Genomic DNA, 19,817 nt, shown 5'->3' with positions numbered 1-19,817 from the left:
CGTAATATGGCCACCCTCAGTAGGGAGGCCGCAAAGTCTAATTATGCAACCCCGTCCATTTCAATTGGAACTATAAATTTAAGTGGGCCGATAAGTCCATTAACTGTAAATTTTCATTTAATTTTACTTATTACTAGAATAAAACTAATTCAAAAAAAGTTAATTTAAAATTTTAAGTGTATAAACTGAGAGAAACCGAAATAAATCGATAGATTTATTAAATTTATGAATAACTTTATAATTAAAAAATTCGAATTCGATACGTTTTACTCGCTAAATTAAATCAATTTTAAAGAGAATTAAAAAAAAATAAGCGTATTAAAAATATCTAAAATTAATAAAAGTAAAAAAAATAATTGGACATGTTTTTACGCGATATATCTGCACGTGGGAGTGTCCGAGAGGTGTGGGTTTCCGATACAAATAGGTTAACCACATAAGTGAGGAGATGATTATCTTATGCCACGAGGAATTAGGAAAGCCCGTTCAGTGAGGAATCGGGATGACGCACTCTTGCGGTCCAGATTTTAGCTATCGCGTCCTTGGGAAAGGATCACCCACACCCAACCAATACTTCAGTTTCGCGGAAAAAAAAATATGAGTCTGTTACTGTAACGAGTTATTTCCCGGGAAATTTTACAGCCTGATACCAAACGGTCTCACTAATTTCTATTTTCTACCCTGTACCCGCAAGCATCCAAATCTAACCCATTCATCTTCTTCAACCTCACCAGCACACTCTCTCTTTCCAGGATTCCTCTGTCTCAACATTGTCTTATTCTACTATGGATGATCCCACGATTTCACCATTGACAGTCCAGTCAGCTTCTTCGTCCCAGTTGAACGTTCCCACCACAATGCCACGCCCATCTCTGAATCTTGAAACCCTAACTCCATCGGACCACGTGAAACGCATGATCAATTCCAACCATTACATTTCCCCGTCGAGAACGATTTATTCCGATAGGTTTATTCCCAGCAGATCCAGCTCCAATTTCGCCCTTTTTAATATCTCGTCGTCTTCGCCGCCGCCCTCGACTACCAATCCTCCGGCTTCTGATGGAGGGAAAGAAGACAGCTCAAGTGCCTACGCGGCGCTCCTCCGCGCTGCTTTATTTGGGCCTTACACACCGGATAAAAGGGATTCGCCGGGACGCAATATTTTCCGATATAAGACGGAGACGAGGCAGTCAATGCACTCGCTTTCGCCTTTTGGATTTGATGAAGAGAGACCTGGAGTTAGCCATAGCCCGGTAAAGACTCCGAGGAAGGTGCCAAGATCACCTTATAAGGTAGATTCGTTTTATTTTATTTTTTTGAAAATCCGGTTTTTGAGATTTTGTGGAAATGTGTGTGTGTATATATATGGATTTGTCTTTGTTGACTTTCTTTCCATATTTGGTTCGTTTAGGTATTAGACGCACCTGCATTACAAGATGATTTTTATTTGAATTTGGTGGACTGGTCTTCTCATAATGTATTGGCAGTGGGGCTGGGGAATTGTGTTTATTTATGGAATGCTTGCAGTAGCAAGGTGAGTATTGGATCTAGAATTGCTACCATTTGAATTCTTCTTGTGCTCTCCTGGGATTTTATTTATGGCTTTTGTAATTTTTACTTGTTCTTGGTTTGGTGTAAATAGGTGACAAAATTGTGTGATTTAGGAATTGATGATAGTGTGTGCTCAGTGGGATGGGCTCAGCGTGGGACACATCTAGCTGTTGGGACTAGCAATGGCAAAGTCCAGGTTAGTAATAATTAGAATCGTTCTTTATACAAAACTTTGTGATTATGTCTGTGTATTTTAGTTTAATTGTTTCCCCACGGTACATTGATGTGGCAAAATGTCCTTGCAAAAAAAAATGATTACAAAATCAGAACCTGAAGCTGAAAGAGGCAAAATGAGAAAGAAAGTAAGACATTTGAAGCAATGTAATGTTAACAAGATGACGATTACAATAGGCCAAGAACTTGCAACTTCATAGGGAAGCTTCAAGAGTGAAGCTGTCCAAATTGGAGTTGAAGGACCTGATCCTTACTGTTCCTTGAGTCATGCTAGAAGCCAAGCAGGCATAAGCCTTCTGGAGTCTGCTCTTGGTCAGAATTGTGTTCTAGTAGTTTGCTTGGCCCTAATAGTCATATATAGCTCTTTAACTCTGAGAAGTCTTTTGATCCAAAATCTTGGGTGCACCAGAAAGATGATTTAACAATCATTTTACTTTTCTTATGAGTTGGCAATTTGTGAAATTGTTTAACCATATACTCATCCTTCAGCCTAGTAGCTTCTTATATCACCAAGTTAATTCACAAGTTTTTCAGCTAGGGACTCATCCGACTCCTCTTTAATCTTTAATATCCATATTGTCATAAAGCACTTGGATGCACCAATTGTCTATCTCACAGGTTCTTGAAGTTGAAATTGGCTTCAACTAAATTACCCCTGCTTCTTAGCTTAATAACTTGATTGGGTTTACAAGTTACCTGTCAAGTGTGGAATCTTTTTGTTGTAAGTGACAACATTCCTATTTCCTAGTAATATATCAGTGGGAAAGTAGAGAAAAGTAAATAGCAAAAGCCACAAGTAAAAGCACATAGAAATTTAATCATGGTTGGTTTAAAATGAATGTCCATTGGCCATTGTGAAGTATAGGAGTTTGTATAACTACTCAAGTGATTGGAGCCATTGATGCCCTTTGTTCATATGAATATTTTGAAAGCCAACCATTGGTTACTGATGAAGTGATCATATTGAAGAACTGAAAGCCCATGTGATTATGAAAATCAGGCTTCTGTCTTAAATTGAATAACACCCATGTTAATAAAGTTGGTATTTGAGCTAATTTGCACATGTGAAGGGTAAGGCATTGAATCAGCATATGTCAATAAACACATGTCTGCCAATTTGCTTTAAGAAGTTGTATGCAAGAATTAGCTCAATAAAGCCAGGTGTCAAATGCACATTAAAAGCTGTAGGCATGAAGATGCATTTCTTTTCAGGTTGCCACCATGCACTTAAAAACTAATTTTGTGCTTTGTTCTAAGCTTAACAGAAAGCTGGAGATGGTAACTTACAGAACACAAGAAACACAAAAGACTTAGAGTTTTCCTGAGAGAGATTTATGTGTACTAATGGGTTCAAGAGACAATTTGAGTGGTCTTGTAATTTCTCATTTTCACACTTGAGTTCTAGGCAAAAGAAGAATATAAGGAATGACTATGGATATTCAAAATCCTGAATACTGTAATTTTGCATACTTGTCATGATGATACTAAAATATAGTTTGAGGACATCTCATTAGATTCAGCTGGAATTTATTCCCTGTATAATATCATGTCATTATTCTTGATTAATTTGGGATCTTGGTCCACTGCATTGTGTTGTAATTTACTGTAAAGGGTAGAATAGGGGGGGCAGCTATAATGTACAACCAGCAGCACACTTCGTCTCTAGGAGGAATTTGGAAGGCAACTTGGTTAACCTTCTGTAACCTTGTTTTCAATCAATTATGAGAACATTTAGTTTACGCTTTCGATTATATTACATTACGATGTTATATAATGTAAAGCCGTAATATAATGTAATCAATTTCATTGCTAATGTAACACTTTTGATTACATTATATTACATTTGATTATAAACTTACCAAAATAGCCTTAGTCAAATATAAATATTCCTTTGATATTTAACATTATATCTCTTCTTACTGTGGCAAAAAGATATGTTTCTGAACTAAGCATTAACTCTTCCCCCCTAGAGTTTGAAACTAATACATGAACGAGGTCCCTTAGGAAACCATATTCTTCTTGAAAAAAGACCTTGTTTCATGCAAAGCACCCAATTCAACGTTTTGCCTTGATTTTGGAAGGTCACGAGCCTTATGGTACTCTGTCTGGTGTTTTTGGTTCTGGGCAGTATCAAGGAAACATTGTTTTTATACTGCCATTATGCGAAACATTGTCATTATGCTTTATTATATTAGGCAATGGTATGCTTCCTGTCCTCATTTTGCTAGTAACTTTTATCATTATGTGTGTAGATCTGGGATGCATCTCGCTGCAAGAGAGTAAGAACCATGGATGGCCATAGATTACGTGTTGGGGCTTTGTCCTGGAGTTCATCTCTGCTGTCTTCTGGCAGCCGGGATAAGAGTATTCTTCAACGGGATATACGTGCTCAGGAAGACTTTGTTAGCAAACTCTCTGGACACAAGTCAGAGGTTGGACTTTCAACATTTTCAACTTGACTGAACATCTGGCCAATTAACTTCCCACTTGGCTAATCATGTTCATTTTGGACTCACTTGGAATCTTTATTCTGCTTTTGCATGCTTCTCCATTGATTTATTCTATCAATTATTTTTGTTTTTTTTTTTTTAATTTATCTATGCTGCCTGTTATTCTATACATTGAATATGATTATTGTCAGCTAATAACAACTTATTCTGATGCAGGTCTGTGGATTGAAGTGGTCTTATGACAATCGTGAGTTGGCATCTGGTGGGAATGATAATAGAGTAAGTGATGGTGTCATTTTTATGATTGCTATATAAGTATTCACTTTTTCCTCTATTAATTTGTCATCCATATGCAGCTTTTTGTTTGGAATCAACATTCAACTCAACCTGTCCTAAAATACTGTGAGCATACTGCAGCTGTAAAAGCTATTGCTTGGTCACCCCATCTTCACGGACTTCTGGCATCTGGGGGTGGGACTGCTGATCGGTGTATAAGGTTCTGGAATACAACCACTAATTCACATCTCAGCTGCATGGATACTGGCAGTCAGGTGTGGTGCTTATTTTATTTTCTATTTACACTCACATGGGTTGGCAGGGAAACTATTCAAGGGAATTGTGTCTTCAAATTGATTTTCTTTTGCTAGTAGATTCATGCAGCTAAACTAAAATTGTTTGAAACTAGTACAAGAAGTTGTTCTTTCCCCTCTCATGGCTCATGCAACCTCAACTTGTTGAATTCGGTTACAAACTTCAATTGAACTGAAAGTCATTGAAAGGTGTACTACAAGATCAAGTAAAAATTATGTACTTACAAAAACAACCACGCCGTCTGAGTGATCACTAGAAAAGGAAGACTAGTTGTCTACCTGCACGTGCCATAAATTTTACTATATCCGACCATATTCAAGAAAGGAATTATGAAAGGGTGAATGGGGTTGGGGGGGCAACCGGTCGTGTTATGCTTCACCTCTCCTTTCCTAGGACCTATCATAATTATGTTTCTTCATAATCCATAAATTGAAACACATTCCTTGAATTTTGCCCATAACACATTTTCAAGAACCAATGTATATATTTTTGGTATGTTTTAAGCATACATTTTCAAGAACCAATGTTGTAAGCATTATCATTATCGAATCACTAGTTATGGTTGGGCTATTTATTCTGCGAGTTACTTTTACAGTTTTCTTTTACAATGCTTTTTTTCTGGAAAAAAATTACAGAAAGTGTGTTATGGGCGAAACTGAGAGAAGAGACTATGATAATATGAAACACCACTATTTTTAGGATAAGCACTGCTGAAACTTATCAAAAATGAAAGAGCAAAGCTACTGCTAAGTTAATCATAAATATGAAATAAGGGCAAACAGAAAATGGTCCCTCCTCTGTCTCTCCTCCCCCTGCACCACTTACTACCACCACCAGCACCAGCACCAGCACCACAAATACTTGAATGTACTGATTTCTACTTTTTAAATATGTCAGGTGTGCAATCTTGTGTGGTCTAAGAATGTCAATGAACTTGTCAGCACACATGGCTACTCTCAAAACCAAATAATAGTATGGAGATACCCTGCCATGTCAAAGGTACAAAAGTTGTTTGTGTTTGAATATGTAAAATCTTCTTTTGTTGAATTTATCTTAAGGCTTATTTTCCTGATGCAGTTGGCAACTCTTACGGGCCACACTTACAGAGTTCTTTATCTTGCCATCTCACCTGATGGACAGGTACTTCATCCTTCGTAAATAGTTGTAGTTGATCTTCTAAAAATAAGCAGTCATACCAAGTATTTGTTTTTATATTAATGCATCTTCTTTTTCTAAGCTACATGATAACTATTTATGTTTCAGACCATTGTCACGGGAGCAGGAGATGAAACTCTACGGTTTTGGAATGTGTTCCCATCTCCTAAATCTCAGGTAAATTCTTTATTTGATTATGATTATTATTAATTAAGTCTCACCCTCTGTGCTTTGTAGGCAACTGCAGCTAAATTCGATATAATTAAATATTGTTTTAATATTTATACTTTCAGTATTTTTTCATAGTGTATTTTTAACCAAATTTTTGTTAAAGCCAAATATAGGTAGTTTTTCCCCAGCTAATTAAATCAGAGGGTGCTTCTGTACTGCTATTTTGCTATACCAATATCGTGAGTTCACTATATATCATAGGTGTGATTGTCTGAGGAGAAAACATAGTTCTTATTGCATATTCTTAAAACATCACTTTTCCTGAATTATTCATCTAGCCTTGCAGAAAACTAACTGCATGAATGGATTAAAATTAATGCAGAATACTGACAGTGAGATCGGCGCATCATCTCTAAGAACGACAATCCGGTGACTAATGGCGAATGCTTTTTGTTAAATATCTTGGGGGCTGTTTCAGCAGAGGCTGTAAAGGTCGTAAATATATCATGAGCTTGGAGCGTACAAAATGACCCCCATCAGATTGGTTTTCTCGAACCAATTTGCAATCAGCCTGGAAATTTCAGGAGTCTGAAACGGCTTAAAACACGAGTGGGGATATGATGGAATCTCTTAATGGTTTCTGCAAAATTATTAATTTTGTTTTTTGGTTCCTTTGATTTATAAATTGTATAGTGGGAGGTGTTTGTTTGTATTATTAAATGCTTCTTGCAATTGTATACCAATCAACAGGGGACATCAAAAGATGTTTTAGACATTTTTCTGTAGCACATATTCATAATTTTTGTAAATAAATTATTGTTATTAATCCATATTATTCTAATTTCTATCCAGTAGCAAGATACTTGTAGTGTTTGTAAAATTTGAAAGTCTTTGTCCTGTTATCTTCAGAACTTGCATGCGAGGAAACACATACATGAAGGGGATTGCAGACACACAAGAAACAAGATAATTTGTTAAAACCATAAGTTCAATAGTCATTCTACAATAAAAGAAAAATCCCCATAAATAAAAAATAAAAACAAGAGTTCCCTATGCTGTGTGTAATACATATTCACAGTTCAGGCTTTATAGATTATTATATACAGTAGAAAATACAATTAAACAATCAGGTAGTACTAGCACTAGTAATAGTAACAGTGGACACTGGACAGACAATTTTTAGGGTTGCAAGGTGCTTTTTGAAAGATCTGATGGTTGCCCTGAATATTTTTCAGTAGCAGTAGTCATGTGGGGTTCTTGTGACCATGGAATTAGGCTGATTGGTGGAAAACAACATTCACAGTTGTCGTTGCATTGCTCTGGTAAGTCCCAATTACTTGCTGGGGTTGCCTGCTGGCTGTTTTCATGGGACCCATTGTCCCCACAAGAAGATGGCCTTCTTGCATCCTTTATTGGACCCCAGCACTCTGCTCTGTTGAATTCTGGAATGTTTGAATGGAAATAAACCCAAACCAATGCCTCCTGTAATTCTGGGTAGAAGTTGAATAAATTCCCATCTCCATGGACAAACGCCTTCAAAACCTACCCATTAGAAAAAGATAAAAAATTAAAAAAGATCCCATTTATTAGTGATGATTAATTCACTTATTAAGATAAATTGATCGCATATTTACCACAGGGAGTTCTTTGCAGAAGATGAAATATCTAAGCTTAGCACATAAATCTAATAAAAAATGGCCTCCACTTATATGACAGTGAACGTGAAGAGACATCTTTCCCTTCACTTTCTTCCATTCTGCAACCACTTCATCTCTGTACAACTTGTTCGCCCATCCTTGCAACTGCAACAAAATCCCATTTCATATTTGTATTTTCCCTTCGATTTTCAATGTTGATCAAGAAATGATCGTCAAGTCAAATTCAAGCAACCAATTTAAATCCACGCAAAATTGCAAATACTCTGTTTCTAACTTTCACTGTGATATCTACGCAACCCATAGATACACTTTCTGTTTGTCTTAACCAAAAAGATTAAATATTTCCCCAAATCTCATATATTTATTTTATGGCTTAATATAACAATAGCGTAAAACTTTCAAAGTTGCTCTGTTTTCTCTGTTTTTAATTCAATCTATACAATAAAAGACTCCAGCCTTTGAAAAAAAAAAAAAAAACTAAGAATAGGGTTCCACAAGTCAAGGATTTCTTAATTAAAAAAAAGCATGATTTAGCAGGCCGCTATTGCAGACCAAGAATTACCTGAGAATTATTTATTGTTTGTGAGATAGCCAAAGTAAGCCTAGCAGTAATATCACTATGTGTTAGTGTATAAGTCCTCGGTAGCTTTGCAGGATGCTTCTTTTCATCAACCCCTACAAACAACACCTTAAGCTTTGATGCTTCAAAAATCGATGGCCCAAATAATCTGGCCACCTGATCCAATCAAAATCCACATATAAAAATCAATCTAAACTCCAAAGCTGGATTTTTAGAAAAAAAAATAAAACAAAAAAGGTAAAAACTTACAGGACTAATAGACATGCTCTTCTTCTTGACTTTTCTTCTGGAAGGAAACAGAGGACGATTCTGTTCAAGAACAGAGGGTTTTGGATTTGAAGGTAGGAGAGGAACAAAGGTACCCATCTCTCTTTCTTTCTTCCTCTCTTCACTCTGTTAAGAGCCGTAACTAAAACTTGTAGTATCCCCCAATTATTTAGGACATCCAAAAATGGAATCTCAATGAAGTATTATATTGGCTAAAAAAAACAGTCAAAAATACAACTGATATTGGAGGCTTGAAACCTTTTCTTTTGCTCTTTCTGTCTTTTGCTTTGCTTGTTTTTAAAACTTTGAACTGGAGACTTTGAAGCGTCAAATTTTGGACTTTAGACCATAAAGACAGAACAAGTTGGTACGTTTTAGACTCCGAAAGTTTGGCTTTCGATGGCGTGCAGGTAACAATAGTTATCGAAAGCCTTTGGCCAATTGCTTCCAGTAGCTTCCTACTTGTCAATTAGACAAATAGACACGTAGTCGTTAAATTTGTCATGCAATGTTAGATGTTACGAGCACCATCTTCATACTTCATATGTCATTGTTTGTCTAAACTGCCTTTGCTTGCCTTTGAAGGTGAAGCTTTGCGGTTAAAATTTCCATGTAGATTCAGTAGCAAGGATGGAATTCGAATTTTCTTTTCTTTTTATATTTTTTATTAGATTTTCCAAGAATATATGAGAGAATGTTTTACCCCTTCAACCACTATTTGCTAGAAGTTATATATATATATATATATATTTTGAAATGGAACTAGAAGTTATATATATACACACACACATTATAAACATTTTCTATATGCAATCAAAATAAATTGGACTAATTCTTTTATTTGGAAAATAAAAAATTATTATAACTTATTTTAAATTGTTTTTAAGAAAAAAGTCATTTTCAAAAAAATTAATCATGTAAAGATTATATAATTTGTATTTAAATATATAATATTATTTCAAATAATCTTATAATAAATGTACCTAATTTTATTTCAAATAAATAAAATTTAATTATTATATAAGATTATTAATTGAAATTGAACTCAAATAAATCTTCTAATAAAATTTTATGAAATTCATCTAATTGAAAGCGTGTATTTTCATGTTTAAAATATACGAAAGCTTGTTTATGAAAATTTTATATTTTTAATCATTATATTTAAATCAAATCATATTAAAATTAATAAAATTTGTAAAATTTAAAACTTAATTAATAAATAAGGGTTTCAGGTTTTCCTACAAAATCTTTTGGCTATAGTTAGAGCTTTTTGTTCTGGATTAGTTCTTACTTCATTTGCAATTGGAAGTAGCACATGTCTCACTTACCTAAGGATTAGAGTGAAAAAATGAAAAGGGGTAGACTTGGTCAAATTTGGAAAACTGCATGTAAACTATAGAATTACGCAATTACGTGAATTTGTACTTCCTCATTCCACTTACTTCATTAATAATCAATATTAATTATACTAATTAATATCGAAATTACAAAATAATATGAATACAAGCAGCAACATAATAGCATACGAAGAAGCCCAACAAGAACTTTCAGAATCAGAATAAACAATCTTCATTTTGCTAATATGTGTAGTGGAAGCTGAAGCCCTCCTTCTTGACAGCTTCCATGGTTGCTGCTTCTCCCTGGCATAAAACAAGAACAGCATTCTTTTGGAAGCCTCAAAAATGGCGGGCCCTAATAATCTTGCAACCTGCGGATCATGTATATATCATAACACAATGAAAAACCCACAAAAATCAAGACCAGAAAATAGATAAAAGTGAAAATACAACACATACAGGAGCGAGAAATAGGTTCTTTTTGATGGATTTTGTTAATCTTGGAAGAAAGAAGGAACTGTTGTGTTCAAAAAGAAGAGGTGTTCTTGGCTTTGCAGAGAAGGCAGGACCAAAACTCAAAGCACCCATCATCTTCTGGGCTGTCTTTCTTGATCTTTCCGTTTCTGTTCTCCACATTTTAGGATGCGACAACGTCTATTTCTTTCCTTCTTTGAAAAAGATAAATCAGGCAAATTAACCAAAGCAGACGGAAACAAGATTTGGCTTTTTCTCGTTTTCTTGATTTTGCTTTCACTTTGCAACGTAATCGCATTAGGCGTGTCCAAGTTTTGTAGCATTAATTTTTCATTTGAAAACAAATTAAAAAGCTCACGTGTTAGAGTTTTAAGTTATGAAAGTTCATGCTGAGTCTTTTTCATTAAATTAATAACTCAATTGAATAATCGCATTTATTCTGAGAAAATATTTCTAAATATTGTTTTGTTTATAACTACCTCAATAATCACAAATTGAAAGAAATAAAATGTTCATATATTGTTTTTAAATATTCTTATAAACTCAAAGATTTGAAAGGGTTTTTGCACAAATAATATTTATGTATATATTTGTAGATATAATTAATATATTCACAAATTAAAGAAAAACACAAAATAAGTTCTAAAATTATTAGTAAAATAGTGTCGGTGCATAAATATATATTTGGTGGATAAGGGGATTTAATGCATAAAAATATAAAATTATTTTCACATTTTAAAAAAAATATGAACATTAAAGTATATATATATATATATATTTTTAAAAAAAATATTTGCAAATTAATTGGTTTTTATGCTTCCAAGCATTAATGGCAAAGTTAGTTCATCATACTAATTTCCAATTTAAGTAAAGTTACAATTTCATTTCGTAAGAGATGTGTAAATGCAAACAACATCATTTTTTGCTTGGATTTGATTTTTACTACGGAAGTTATGATTTTTTTTTTTTCTGTTTTTCTTATTTTTTTCTTTTTATGGTAAGAAGAAATCTTCGAATGTATTGTTTATCGGGTTTTTTCACTAAATATTTTCAAGCTAAATTAGATATATTGGGAAATCCTAATAATCAGTCTGACTTAAATATTTAGTGATGTTAATATTTTTCGGATATTAATAATAAAAGAAAATTAGTAGATATTTGTGCTATTATCATCTACAATTTTGCAATATTGAACATGTTCACGTTAGAATATGAAGTATGTGACAAGTCAACTTAAAAACACACATGTGGTTCTTTAAAACACCCCATGTGGTTCCTTAAGAACATCCGTGTGATTTTCTCGCTCAAATTATATTTGTCAAATATTGAAAAAAAAAAAAAAATCATATTGTCTTAAAAAAAGAAACTCATGATCTTCCTTTTCCACATTCCAGTCCAAGAAAGAAAAACAATTCTCATCCCTTTGTCACTTCTCTTCACTTTGTAACTCCTCAGACATAATCTTGTTGCTCTCCAGCATTTTTTTTAACTATTAAACTTGGAAATTGAATCCAATTTGCAGTTTTTTTTGTTATTTTTTATTTTCTTCATCTTTCTGTAAAATAAAAATTTTTATTTTACCGTTTAATTTCTTGAACACAACCAAATTAAGATCTAAAACTACATGAGAACGAAGCCCAATATCCCAAAATTGTTTTATTCATTCCTCTATTTTACAGTTGAAAATGGGATTGAAGCGCCAACAATTTTTTTGCTTATAATTACCTGAAAGTCTGAAGCCATAAGCACTTTCCTTTTTTTTCTTTTTCAAAAAAAAAGATCGAAGAAACTTTTGTTTAGCTTTCAATTATATCAATACACTTCTTCCTTGCTTAAATAATGAATCCTGCAAGAAAAGCATTATTTGTTTAGTTTATTTCATCTTCTTTGGGCAATTGATGGAGAAAAAACATTTCTCTTTGGCTCTTAAAGTCGTGTCAAAGGCTCAAAAAGTTGCAAACCCACTCCAAATAATTAGGAGACTAAAGATTGATTTTACTTAATTATCGGGGCAAACTCAATTTTTTTTTCTTTTTACACTATTTACACAAACCCTTCAAAGCAACTCTTTCCAAAAAATTGTAAAAAGAAAAAAGAAATGATAGAGAAAAATAAAAATGTAAGTAAGAATATTATAATACAATAATATTGGAAGAATATACGTACAGTGGCTCACAAAAGTTTTTTTGCTGAGTTATCAATCAATTTTCACAGCTTTAATGTACTGCTTTGGTTATATATATAAAACATATATGGGATGTGTTATTTTGTCAAAAAAAAAAAAAAGAGGAAGAAGAAGAAGAAGAAACAGTAGCATTACGTAATGGGTGGAAGCAAATGCATGCTTAAGTGACGAAAGGATCATCACATTCCTACGGTTTTTGGGCAATTCGTGTCTCAGGCGGACCTATGAACAATGCTGTCTCCACCTCCATGCTTTCTCTGTCTGCTACTTGTATTTGTTGCTTCTTTGTTGACAACTCCATTGGTTGCATCCCACACTACAAAAATATTTATCAGCCAAACGGAGATTAAACGCTAATAAATTAGTATTATCGATGCATAAATTGTAAGAATTTTAAGTGCCAAAATAATACACCGTATCAAATTTCAAATACTCAATCCCTTCAACGACTAATTATTCAAAAATATTAGTAGAATTAGAATTAAAATTAGGAGATGGAATGGGAAGTTTTTATACCTTCTCTCGCAGACTTGTATTTTCTTCCAACAGAATTTTCTCCTGAAGTATATATGTGGTGGCGATTAACAGCAATTAGCAAATGTTTGAACAAATTAAAATCTAAACCATAAACATAATATAGTTTACCTCTTCCCTTAGCTTCTCAATTCGCTCCCTGAATAGCTGACCCTGAATGCATGCAAAGTAAATTATAAGATCCTAATAATATTATATCTATATAAAATTTTCAATCTCTTCTACTGTCATGCAAAGTAATTTGCATAATATTTGATAATGAAAACATTTAGGAAAAAGTACCTTTCTTGCCCTAATTCTGGTTAAACTTCGCTCCAGCTGATTCTCTAATTGCTGTAGCTCATCAATTGGACATGGTTCCAATCCATCTCCTAGCATTTTTCTGCAAATATATATATACAACTTGAAGACTTTAAAAACAAATTACAGTTCTGAGAATTAAACTACTTCATGAATTCTTCAAACCAATAATTAAATTAAAGGCAAGAGTCAAATTAAAGGCTTGAACCGTTTAGAAACTTCAAGATGCTCGATCTTCTTTCCCAAGCTAAGAGTATCTTCTTTTATATTCTGCATGCAAAAGAAACCGAGTTTCCTTTTCATTAATGTACATCTAGTGCATGGTTCTCTGATATCATATCATAATCATATCAAGCACTTGCATCTTTCAGTAATTGCAAATCATCGCAACTGATAATTTATATTTTTATGGGTAAAGCAGTATCACCTTACAACTTTTTCAGTCTATTTCTTTGAGCAGAATAGGAAAAAAAGGTCATATCTATAAGTTATCTAACTAAAAACCTGTCGTCAAACTAGTTTAGGAATCCATTATTCACATCTCTAAATCAAATTAATGGAAGAAGAGTGACCTGCATGTTTTCTTGAACTGCTTTGATGCTGATTCCAAGATCAATCACTTTCTTCTGATACCGCTCTATGGTCTTATTCATGCTGAAAAGCAAAACAAGAACAGAAATGAGAGGGTGAGGCAAGAAGCAAGCTACTATTACTCGAAGAAATTTTTAACATTAACTTATCAATGTTCATTAACAAAGAGAAAGCAGCCGATGTATGGACCTTCTCTCTCACAATCATAAACTTCTCAACCTTCATCCAATCTTAACCAACTCTAAACTGATTATATATATGTTAAATATATACTTGCATGCAAACTCAAGTATAAGCCATTAAAATAACTTCTTCTGCTCCACCATTAAATAGGAGGATTCCATTAATTTAAGTATTCTAATATGAAGCATTAAAAAATTTTAAATTCCTTCTGCACCAAATTAAGAAAATAAAATTTTATTTGAGAATGAGCAACAAATGTGTTTTAAAATTTATGTCTATATACATGAAAATTCATTTCAAATTTTATTTCATTAATTTCATAAAATTAATTGTAATTGAATCAAATCTTATAAAATTTGATAAAATATAAAAATTAACTCTAACTTAGTAATATTATAAAATTAACAATGTGAAAATTAAGTATTCATTTACATATTGCAAATGAATCTTATTAAGAAAAATTATTTACAAATATATTTTCATATTTGGATCAACTATATAATTCTTTATAAATATGTAGATTTATTAATTTGTTTTTAAAATTCATTACCCTTTCGTAACTTGTACCTCTTTTAAATTTAGAGTTGATTTGCAAATTCAATCAATTTTGATATATGGTCCAAATATAACTAATTTCAGAAAATTAAAAGTTGTAGAAATCTAAATGAAGTTTCATTTATGCCAAATATGAAATTTTGAATTTTTAAATGAATTTAATAAAGTTTTATAAAATTTATGTGTACCAAATAGACTTAAAGTTCATTTGAATAACAAATCTACTAATTGGAAATAATTATTGATACTTCATAATTTTATAGTTAAAAATATATCTTTAAATTCATTTTTATTTGTTTAATTATCTATTAGAATGAGTTAATGAAATTCATTTATAAATGAAATAAATCTTGAATATTCTCAAATGGAATGCATCTCCTTTATGTCAGGCTCCCTCAACTCAAGCTTGGATTTCACCAAGATCCTTCCTTCAATTTGTCTCCTTGCCTAAAATTTAAACAATACAAACAGCAGAGCTTTGGTTATAGAATTCTTACACATCTGACTCTTTGAGCTTTGTTATACTCTCAACAAGACATGTTAACATTAAGATTATAAGAAAATAGATTTTTCATAAGATTATAAGACATATACGAGGATCATTAAGATCATCACATATGATTCCAAATACTAGGAAATATGAATATGGCCTATAAAGAGAAACCTATAAAAAGCAAATAATTTAAGTTAAAATTTTAGATTAGACTCTATTGATTCTCTTCCTAAACTTTTTCTTTTTACCTTTTTGTTAGTTTTGAAGCAACAAAAAAAAAAAAAATACTTTACAACAAAAATATAAATGAGACTAATTTTTCGAGACACCCATACATAAAAAAACTGGTGGGACGAAATGAATACATAACTGAATGAATTAATTCCACAGAGATTAAGTGACTCTTAGAAAAAATATTACATATTTAATGGCTGAACCCAATTTGGTGGGAGGAGCATGTATTAAAATGAAAGATTTTTCTTCGAATCACTACTCTTAAAGTATGTAAGCATGAAATATAAAATTTTTTTAATGGTCTCCTCAGAGGGGTGAGGGGAGCTGAAGTCTCTGCTTCGAGTTCTTTTATCTAATAATATAATAGACTTTTCATAAATTTATTGAGTTGCTCGAAAGAAAGATTTAACCTTATTATATAACAGTGCTTCAACCCATTTAACTTAGAAAAAGTGATGGATAATGAGGCGTATACATGATGATTAACAAGTTCTAGAGCATGAAGAGCTCATTTATTTATTCATCTTACTAAAGAATATTCAGTAGCTATCTATCAATAAAACAAAATGAAATATACAAAGTAAATAATGAGTTTGGATTCAGAGGAATTAGGTTGAGTTACAGAAACATATATATGGTTTAAAAGATTTGGTTAGTTCAATCTTATATAAGAAGGCAGTCTAGCTACAAAACTCCCCAAATAAGCAACAAGAACATGGTTTAGGATTATCAATCAAATATAGCAATAATGTAACAAGAAAACAAACTTTGGATATTAATTAATATCCCCATTATATTCATATATCATTCAGAAGCTACAGTTTTGACACAAACAACAATGTAAAGTGACTCGTGAACCGATAATTTAATCAAAGACAAACTACAGTTGGAGAAACAAATGCTTGTCCTAAGTTATTGGGAGTGAGTACTGTTTAAATTGTTAAAGCGTAATACTCAGTTATTATAATGTGGTTTATCAGTAATTAATCTGTGGTCACAAATCAAACAAGTACATTTACCAACAGAGATAGTGGTCATCTTGGAGAAAGCAGTTTGTTTCTTTTCAGAAGCAAAATTGTAATTTTATAGATAAAAGATAAATTACAAGGCAAAAACCACCTCTATCTCATAACCCCCAAAATAGCCCAGTCAGATATTTTCTCCTACTTCTATTAATTATTATTATTATTATTACTATTACTATTATTTTGGTCGTTTATAATTTATTCTTAATTAAACACCTTTCTTAACAACTTCTAATTAAAAATTAGTTGTAACTATGTCAACAGCAAAGTTTCATAAACAGTGTAGATTATTTAGTGATCTTGAACGAGAAAATACGTTTGTTTTTAATTTCTTGCCTTGTTTTCATTTACTTGAAGGTTGTGTTTATATTAGGGTAAACAGGTTCCCACTTGTTTGAAGAGTATGCACATGGAATAGCAAAATGATAAAGGAAAATTTCTCTTTCTTGAGCATCCTCCTGTGGGAGTTTTATCTATGTCTCTTGCATGATGTTTGTGGGACTACTTCCTCCACAATCTGTTTTTAGGTGTTCTTTTTTAGCTTTGCTCTCCCTTTGTACCCAAAAAAAAAAAAAAAAAAAATGATAAAGGAAAATTTCTCTAGTGATTATTTTTCCTTCTGTGAAATAAATCAACAGATCTAATCAATGAACCCTAATGCAAGATCTCTTTCTTTTCTTTCCTTTCCTTTTATTTCTTGTTTTTCCTGATCATTATGACCGACATCGACCCACGAAATTGAAAAACAATATATAGGACAATTGAAATCAATAAGGTACCGACAAATCAAAATGAAAACCCAACACAGAATCACTTGGTTAGATTTGATACCAAAGAGGAGAAAGCAGATCAGTCTCTTCAAATTTGTCTGATAAAAGCCTGAAAGCTTGTACTCTCCACTTAGTACTAACCCACTGGTTATCTACCCAAAGAGTGGGGGCCTTTCCTTTGTAGTTTTTATAGATAAATTAAAGGCCGAGATTAATCGAGTCTTTTTCAATATATATTATCAAATAATTTGATGCCGAAAGATATTAGTAACAGGAAAAGAATAATAAAAAAAAAAAAGATTTCTCATATATATACTAATTTGGAATTAAAAGATGCAAGAACTGTACCTGCAACTGGAGAATTCATAAAGCCTTCCTCTTGGAGAGAAAATAATAAGTGCAACTTCTGCATCACAAAGAACCGAGAGCTCAAATGCCTTCTTTAGAAGTCCATTTCTTCTCTTTGAAAAGGTTACTTGTCTGCTTGTTGCGTTCTCTATTCTCTTCATCTGGGTCTTTCCTCTCACCATCTTCCTTTCTTTCTTTTTATATAAATCTGCAAAATAAAGAAAAATCAAGGTATACTTAAGAGAAAGTGAAGGAAAATAGCTCAAGAAGGAAAGGAAAATGGTTGATCCTGTGTTTTTAGGAAGTGAACATTGACTCATAGAGACCTAATGTATCCAAGACTTGCTAACAACTATGCAAGACTCAGATTTAAGGTTTCCAAAAATAGAAAGAGAATAATCAAAAATTTGGTCAAATTAGGAAATGCCTGACAAGAAAACTGAAACCTTTATCTGTAATAGTAATGAAGGAGCCCAAGAAAAAAGAATTCTGTGGAATTTTTAAAGACCCAGGAAAGAAAGAATTGGAAGATCACATACAAACCCTAGAAAGATCTTGGCAGAAGAAGAAGAAGAAGAGGAAGATAAGGAGAAAGATTGTTTAAAGATTACCCTAGCACTTGCTGCCTATAACCCTAGAAGTGTATATCTAAATAAAATTGAATAAAGAAAAGAAGCAATACATCAAGAACCTAATCTCTTTCTCCTTTTGGTAAATTGAGATAAAAAAACAGACACCTCCCAAAAAAAGAAAACAGAGAATATGACTTAAATGGGTGGCCAAATGCCAATATCATGTGATTCCCATTATTACTCCACCCAATAAAACACACATCAGGTTGCACCAAAAGTTTGATGCCTATTCTCTTATTCCATGACACCTGGCCTTTGAGAACTGACAACTTCCTTTTCCGGTATCCAACACAGCGGCAAAAGCCCATGTGAAGGCCAAGACAACGAACATTCTTGTCGGTTGCCAGTTCCTCTCAGACAGTTTCCCATCCTTCAAACGCTCCAAAGGGTTGCATGAAAAATCTGCGCACTCTATGGACACTTTAGCACAAAGTTCTGGTAAATGGTGAAACATAAGCAAATAAACTCTGTACCCGTACAAGGTTTGAAGCCACGTCAGTATCGTTCCGTACAATGACATAGAGTGCTCCTCCAATTATATCGTGCCAGCACATCATGTCACGTGGATCCTCCTCGTTTGGCCTCTTTGTGTATACAGTATACCGTATCCACATACTCACGTGCAAGTTATATATATAAACCGTTGGATGACTATTCAACGACTCAGATTTTGGTGTACACGTGAGATTGCTGACGCGTGAATAATTCCGATTTTAAAACAGTTATTATTTTTATATGGGGTTTTTATTAGCTGTGTTTTTGTCAGTGTGTGCACAGTGCACCACGGAGTTGCTGGCCTAGCTAGTCTTTTCATGTAGCGGTTCTGTGGGGACCATTGGTGCAGTTGGGCAATGGGTTGGGCTGATGGTGGAGTCCTTCTTTTTTGTTTTCTTTTTTTTTTTTTTTTATTGATAATAGTGCATCCCATTTTCCTGATATTTCTATAAACCTTCAAAAACATACTCATAAAGAATTTGAAGAGAGAATCAGATACTAAATTAAACAATGTCAAGATTCAAATTTCCAGCATTTTTTATTCTTTAATTTAATTAAATTTTCATTAAGGTCTGAGTATATAATTTTATATTTGATAAATAAAATGATTGAAAAAATTATATTATTAAACTAATTTAAATTTGTATAATTTATTTATTAATGAATTGAAGAACTTAAAAATTAAAAATTCAATAATTTAATAAAATATTATCCATCATGATTTTTTTTCTTTATTGCAACAATTTTTTTTAGTAGCATTTAGCGTTTTGACTAATTAAATAAATGGCATTTAAAAAATTATTCGGTAACATAATGTTTGCACTAACTTTTAGAGATTAGAGTAGCATTGAGTAAAAAATTAATTTATGTAACTAGGTTTTACAGATTAGGATAGCGTTGTGTGAAAAAATTAATTTATGAAACATTTAACTTTTAACGTTTCATAAAAAATTATTCAAACAGTTACCAGATCCTAAATAAAATCAATTTTATTTTATGAAGAT

The 19,817-nt window shown here is 32.5% G+C and overlaps 3 protein-coding genes and 1 non-coding gene across 9 annotated transcripts; 1 reads left to right on the top strand and 3 right to left on the bottom strand.

Annotated features, from left to right (window-relative positions):
- The first annotated feature begins 532 nt into the window (after positions 1-532).
- Positions 533-7,003, top strand: LOC105645903 (B-type cell cycle switch protein ccs52A). Its single transcript, XM_012231645.4, has 10 exons — positions 533-1,292; positions 1,412-1,534; positions 1,643-1,747; positions 4,038-4,217; positions 4,452-4,514; positions 4,592-4,786; positions 5,724-5,825; positions 5,904-5,966; positions 6,090-6,158; positions 6,535-7,003. The coding sequence occupies exons 1-10, from the start codon at positions 786-788 to the stop codon at positions 6,583-6,585; spliced, it is 1,458 nt and encodes a 485-aa protein (XP_012087035.1). The 5' UTR covers positions 533-785; the 3' UTR covers positions 6,586-7,003.
- Positions 7,004-7,103: 100 nt separating this feature from the next.
- LOC105645904 (protein STAY-GREEN, chloroplastic) lies at positions 7,104-9,015 on the bottom strand. Its single transcript, XM_012231646.4, has 4 exons — positions 8,640-9,015; positions 8,373-8,546; positions 7,787-7,954; positions 7,104-7,694 (listed from the first exon to the last, which is right to left on the bottom strand). The coding sequence occupies exons 1-4, from the start codon at positions 8,754-8,756 to the stop codon at positions 7,332-7,334; spliced, it is 822 nt and encodes a 273-aa protein (XP_012087036.1). The 5' UTR covers positions 8,757-9,015; the 3' UTR covers positions 7,104-7,331.
- A 1,028-nt stretch (positions 9,016-10,043) lies between these two features.
- LOC110010718 (uncharacterized) lies at positions 10,044-10,936 on the bottom strand. Its single transcript, XR_016320603.1, has 2 exons — positions 10,454-10,936; positions 10,044-10,365 (listed from the first exon to the last, which is right to left on the bottom strand). It is a non-coding gene; the product is annotated as an uncharacterized LOC110010718 (transcript).
- A 1,644-nt stretch (positions 10,937-12,580) lies between these two features.
- Positions 12,581-18,510, bottom strand: LOC105645906 (agamous-like MADS-box protein AGL19). Of its 6 annotated transcripts, none has more exons than XM_037637199.2 (8): positions 18,369-18,510; positions 17,687-17,894; positions 14,060-14,141; positions 13,696-13,757; positions 13,470-13,569; positions 13,299-13,340; positions 13,170-13,211; positions 12,581-12,969 (listed from the first exon to the last, which is right to left on the bottom strand). In XM_037637199.2, the coding sequence occupies exons 2-8, from the start codon at positions 17,866-17,868 to the stop codon at positions 12,841-12,843; spliced, it is 639 nt and encodes a 212-aa protein (XP_037493127.1). In that variant the 5' UTR covers positions 17,869-17,894; positions 18,369-18,510; the 3' UTR covers positions 12,581-12,840. The 6 variants fall into 6 exon arrangements, with proteins under 6 accessions (XP_037493127.1, XP_012087039.1, XP_037493125.1 ...); XM_012231649.4 differs by having other exon boundaries at positions 18,298-18,454; XM_037637197.2 differs by having other exon boundaries at positions 18,230-18,451.
- Between the last annotated feature and the right edge of the window lie 1,307 nt (positions 18,511-19,817).

This window comes from Jatropha curcas, chromosome 4 (assembly GCF_041381405.1).
Source record: "Jatropha curcas cultivar XTBG-Jc1 chromosome 4, XTBG_Jcur_1.0, whole genome shotgun sequence".
NCBI classification, from domain to species: domain Eukaryota; kingdom Viridiplantae; phylum Streptophyta; class Magnoliopsida; order Malpighiales; family Euphorbiaceae; genus Jatropha; species Jatropha curcas.
Note: the sequence above shows the minus strand (reverse complement) of the source record. Positions and strands in the feature narration are given on the sequence as shown.

Coding starts and splice junctions, on each gene's coding strand:
- LOC105645903 (XM_012231645.4), top strand. CDS start 786: ATGGATGATCCCACGATTTCACCATTGACAGTCCAGTCAGCTTCTTCG. Junction 4,218..4,451: donor TCTCTGGACACAAGTCAGAG/GTTGGACTTTCA, acceptor ATTCTGATGCAG/GTCTGTGGATTGAAGTGGTC. Junction 6,159..6,534: donor TCCCATCTCCTAAATCTCAG/GTAAATTCTTTA, acceptor AAATTAATGCAG/AATACTGACAGTGAGATCGG.
- LOC105645904 (XM_012231646.4), bottom strand. CDS start 8,756: ATGGGTACCTTTGTTCCTCTCCTACCTTCAAATCCAAAACCCTCTGTT. Junction 8,547..8,639: donor AGAGCATGTCTATTAGTCCT/GTAAGTTTTTAC, acceptor TGATTGGATCAG/GTGGCCAGATTATTTGGGCC. Junction 7,955..8,372: donor AAACAATAAATAATTCTCAG/GTAATTCTTGGT, acceptor ATTTTGTTGCAG/TTGCAAGGATGGGCGAACAA.
- LOC105645906 (XM_020683924.3), bottom strand. CDS start 18,006: ATGAGTCAATGTTCACTTCCTAAAAACACAGGATCAACCATTTTCCTT. Junction 14,142..17,686: donor TATGAATTCTCCAGTTGCAG/GTACAGTTCTTG, acceptor TTTGCTTTTCAG/CATGAATAAGACCATAGAGC. Junction 12,970..13,169: donor ATACAAGTCTGCGAGAGAAG/GTATAAAAACTT, acceptor ATATTTTTGTAG/TGTGGGATGCAACCAATGGA.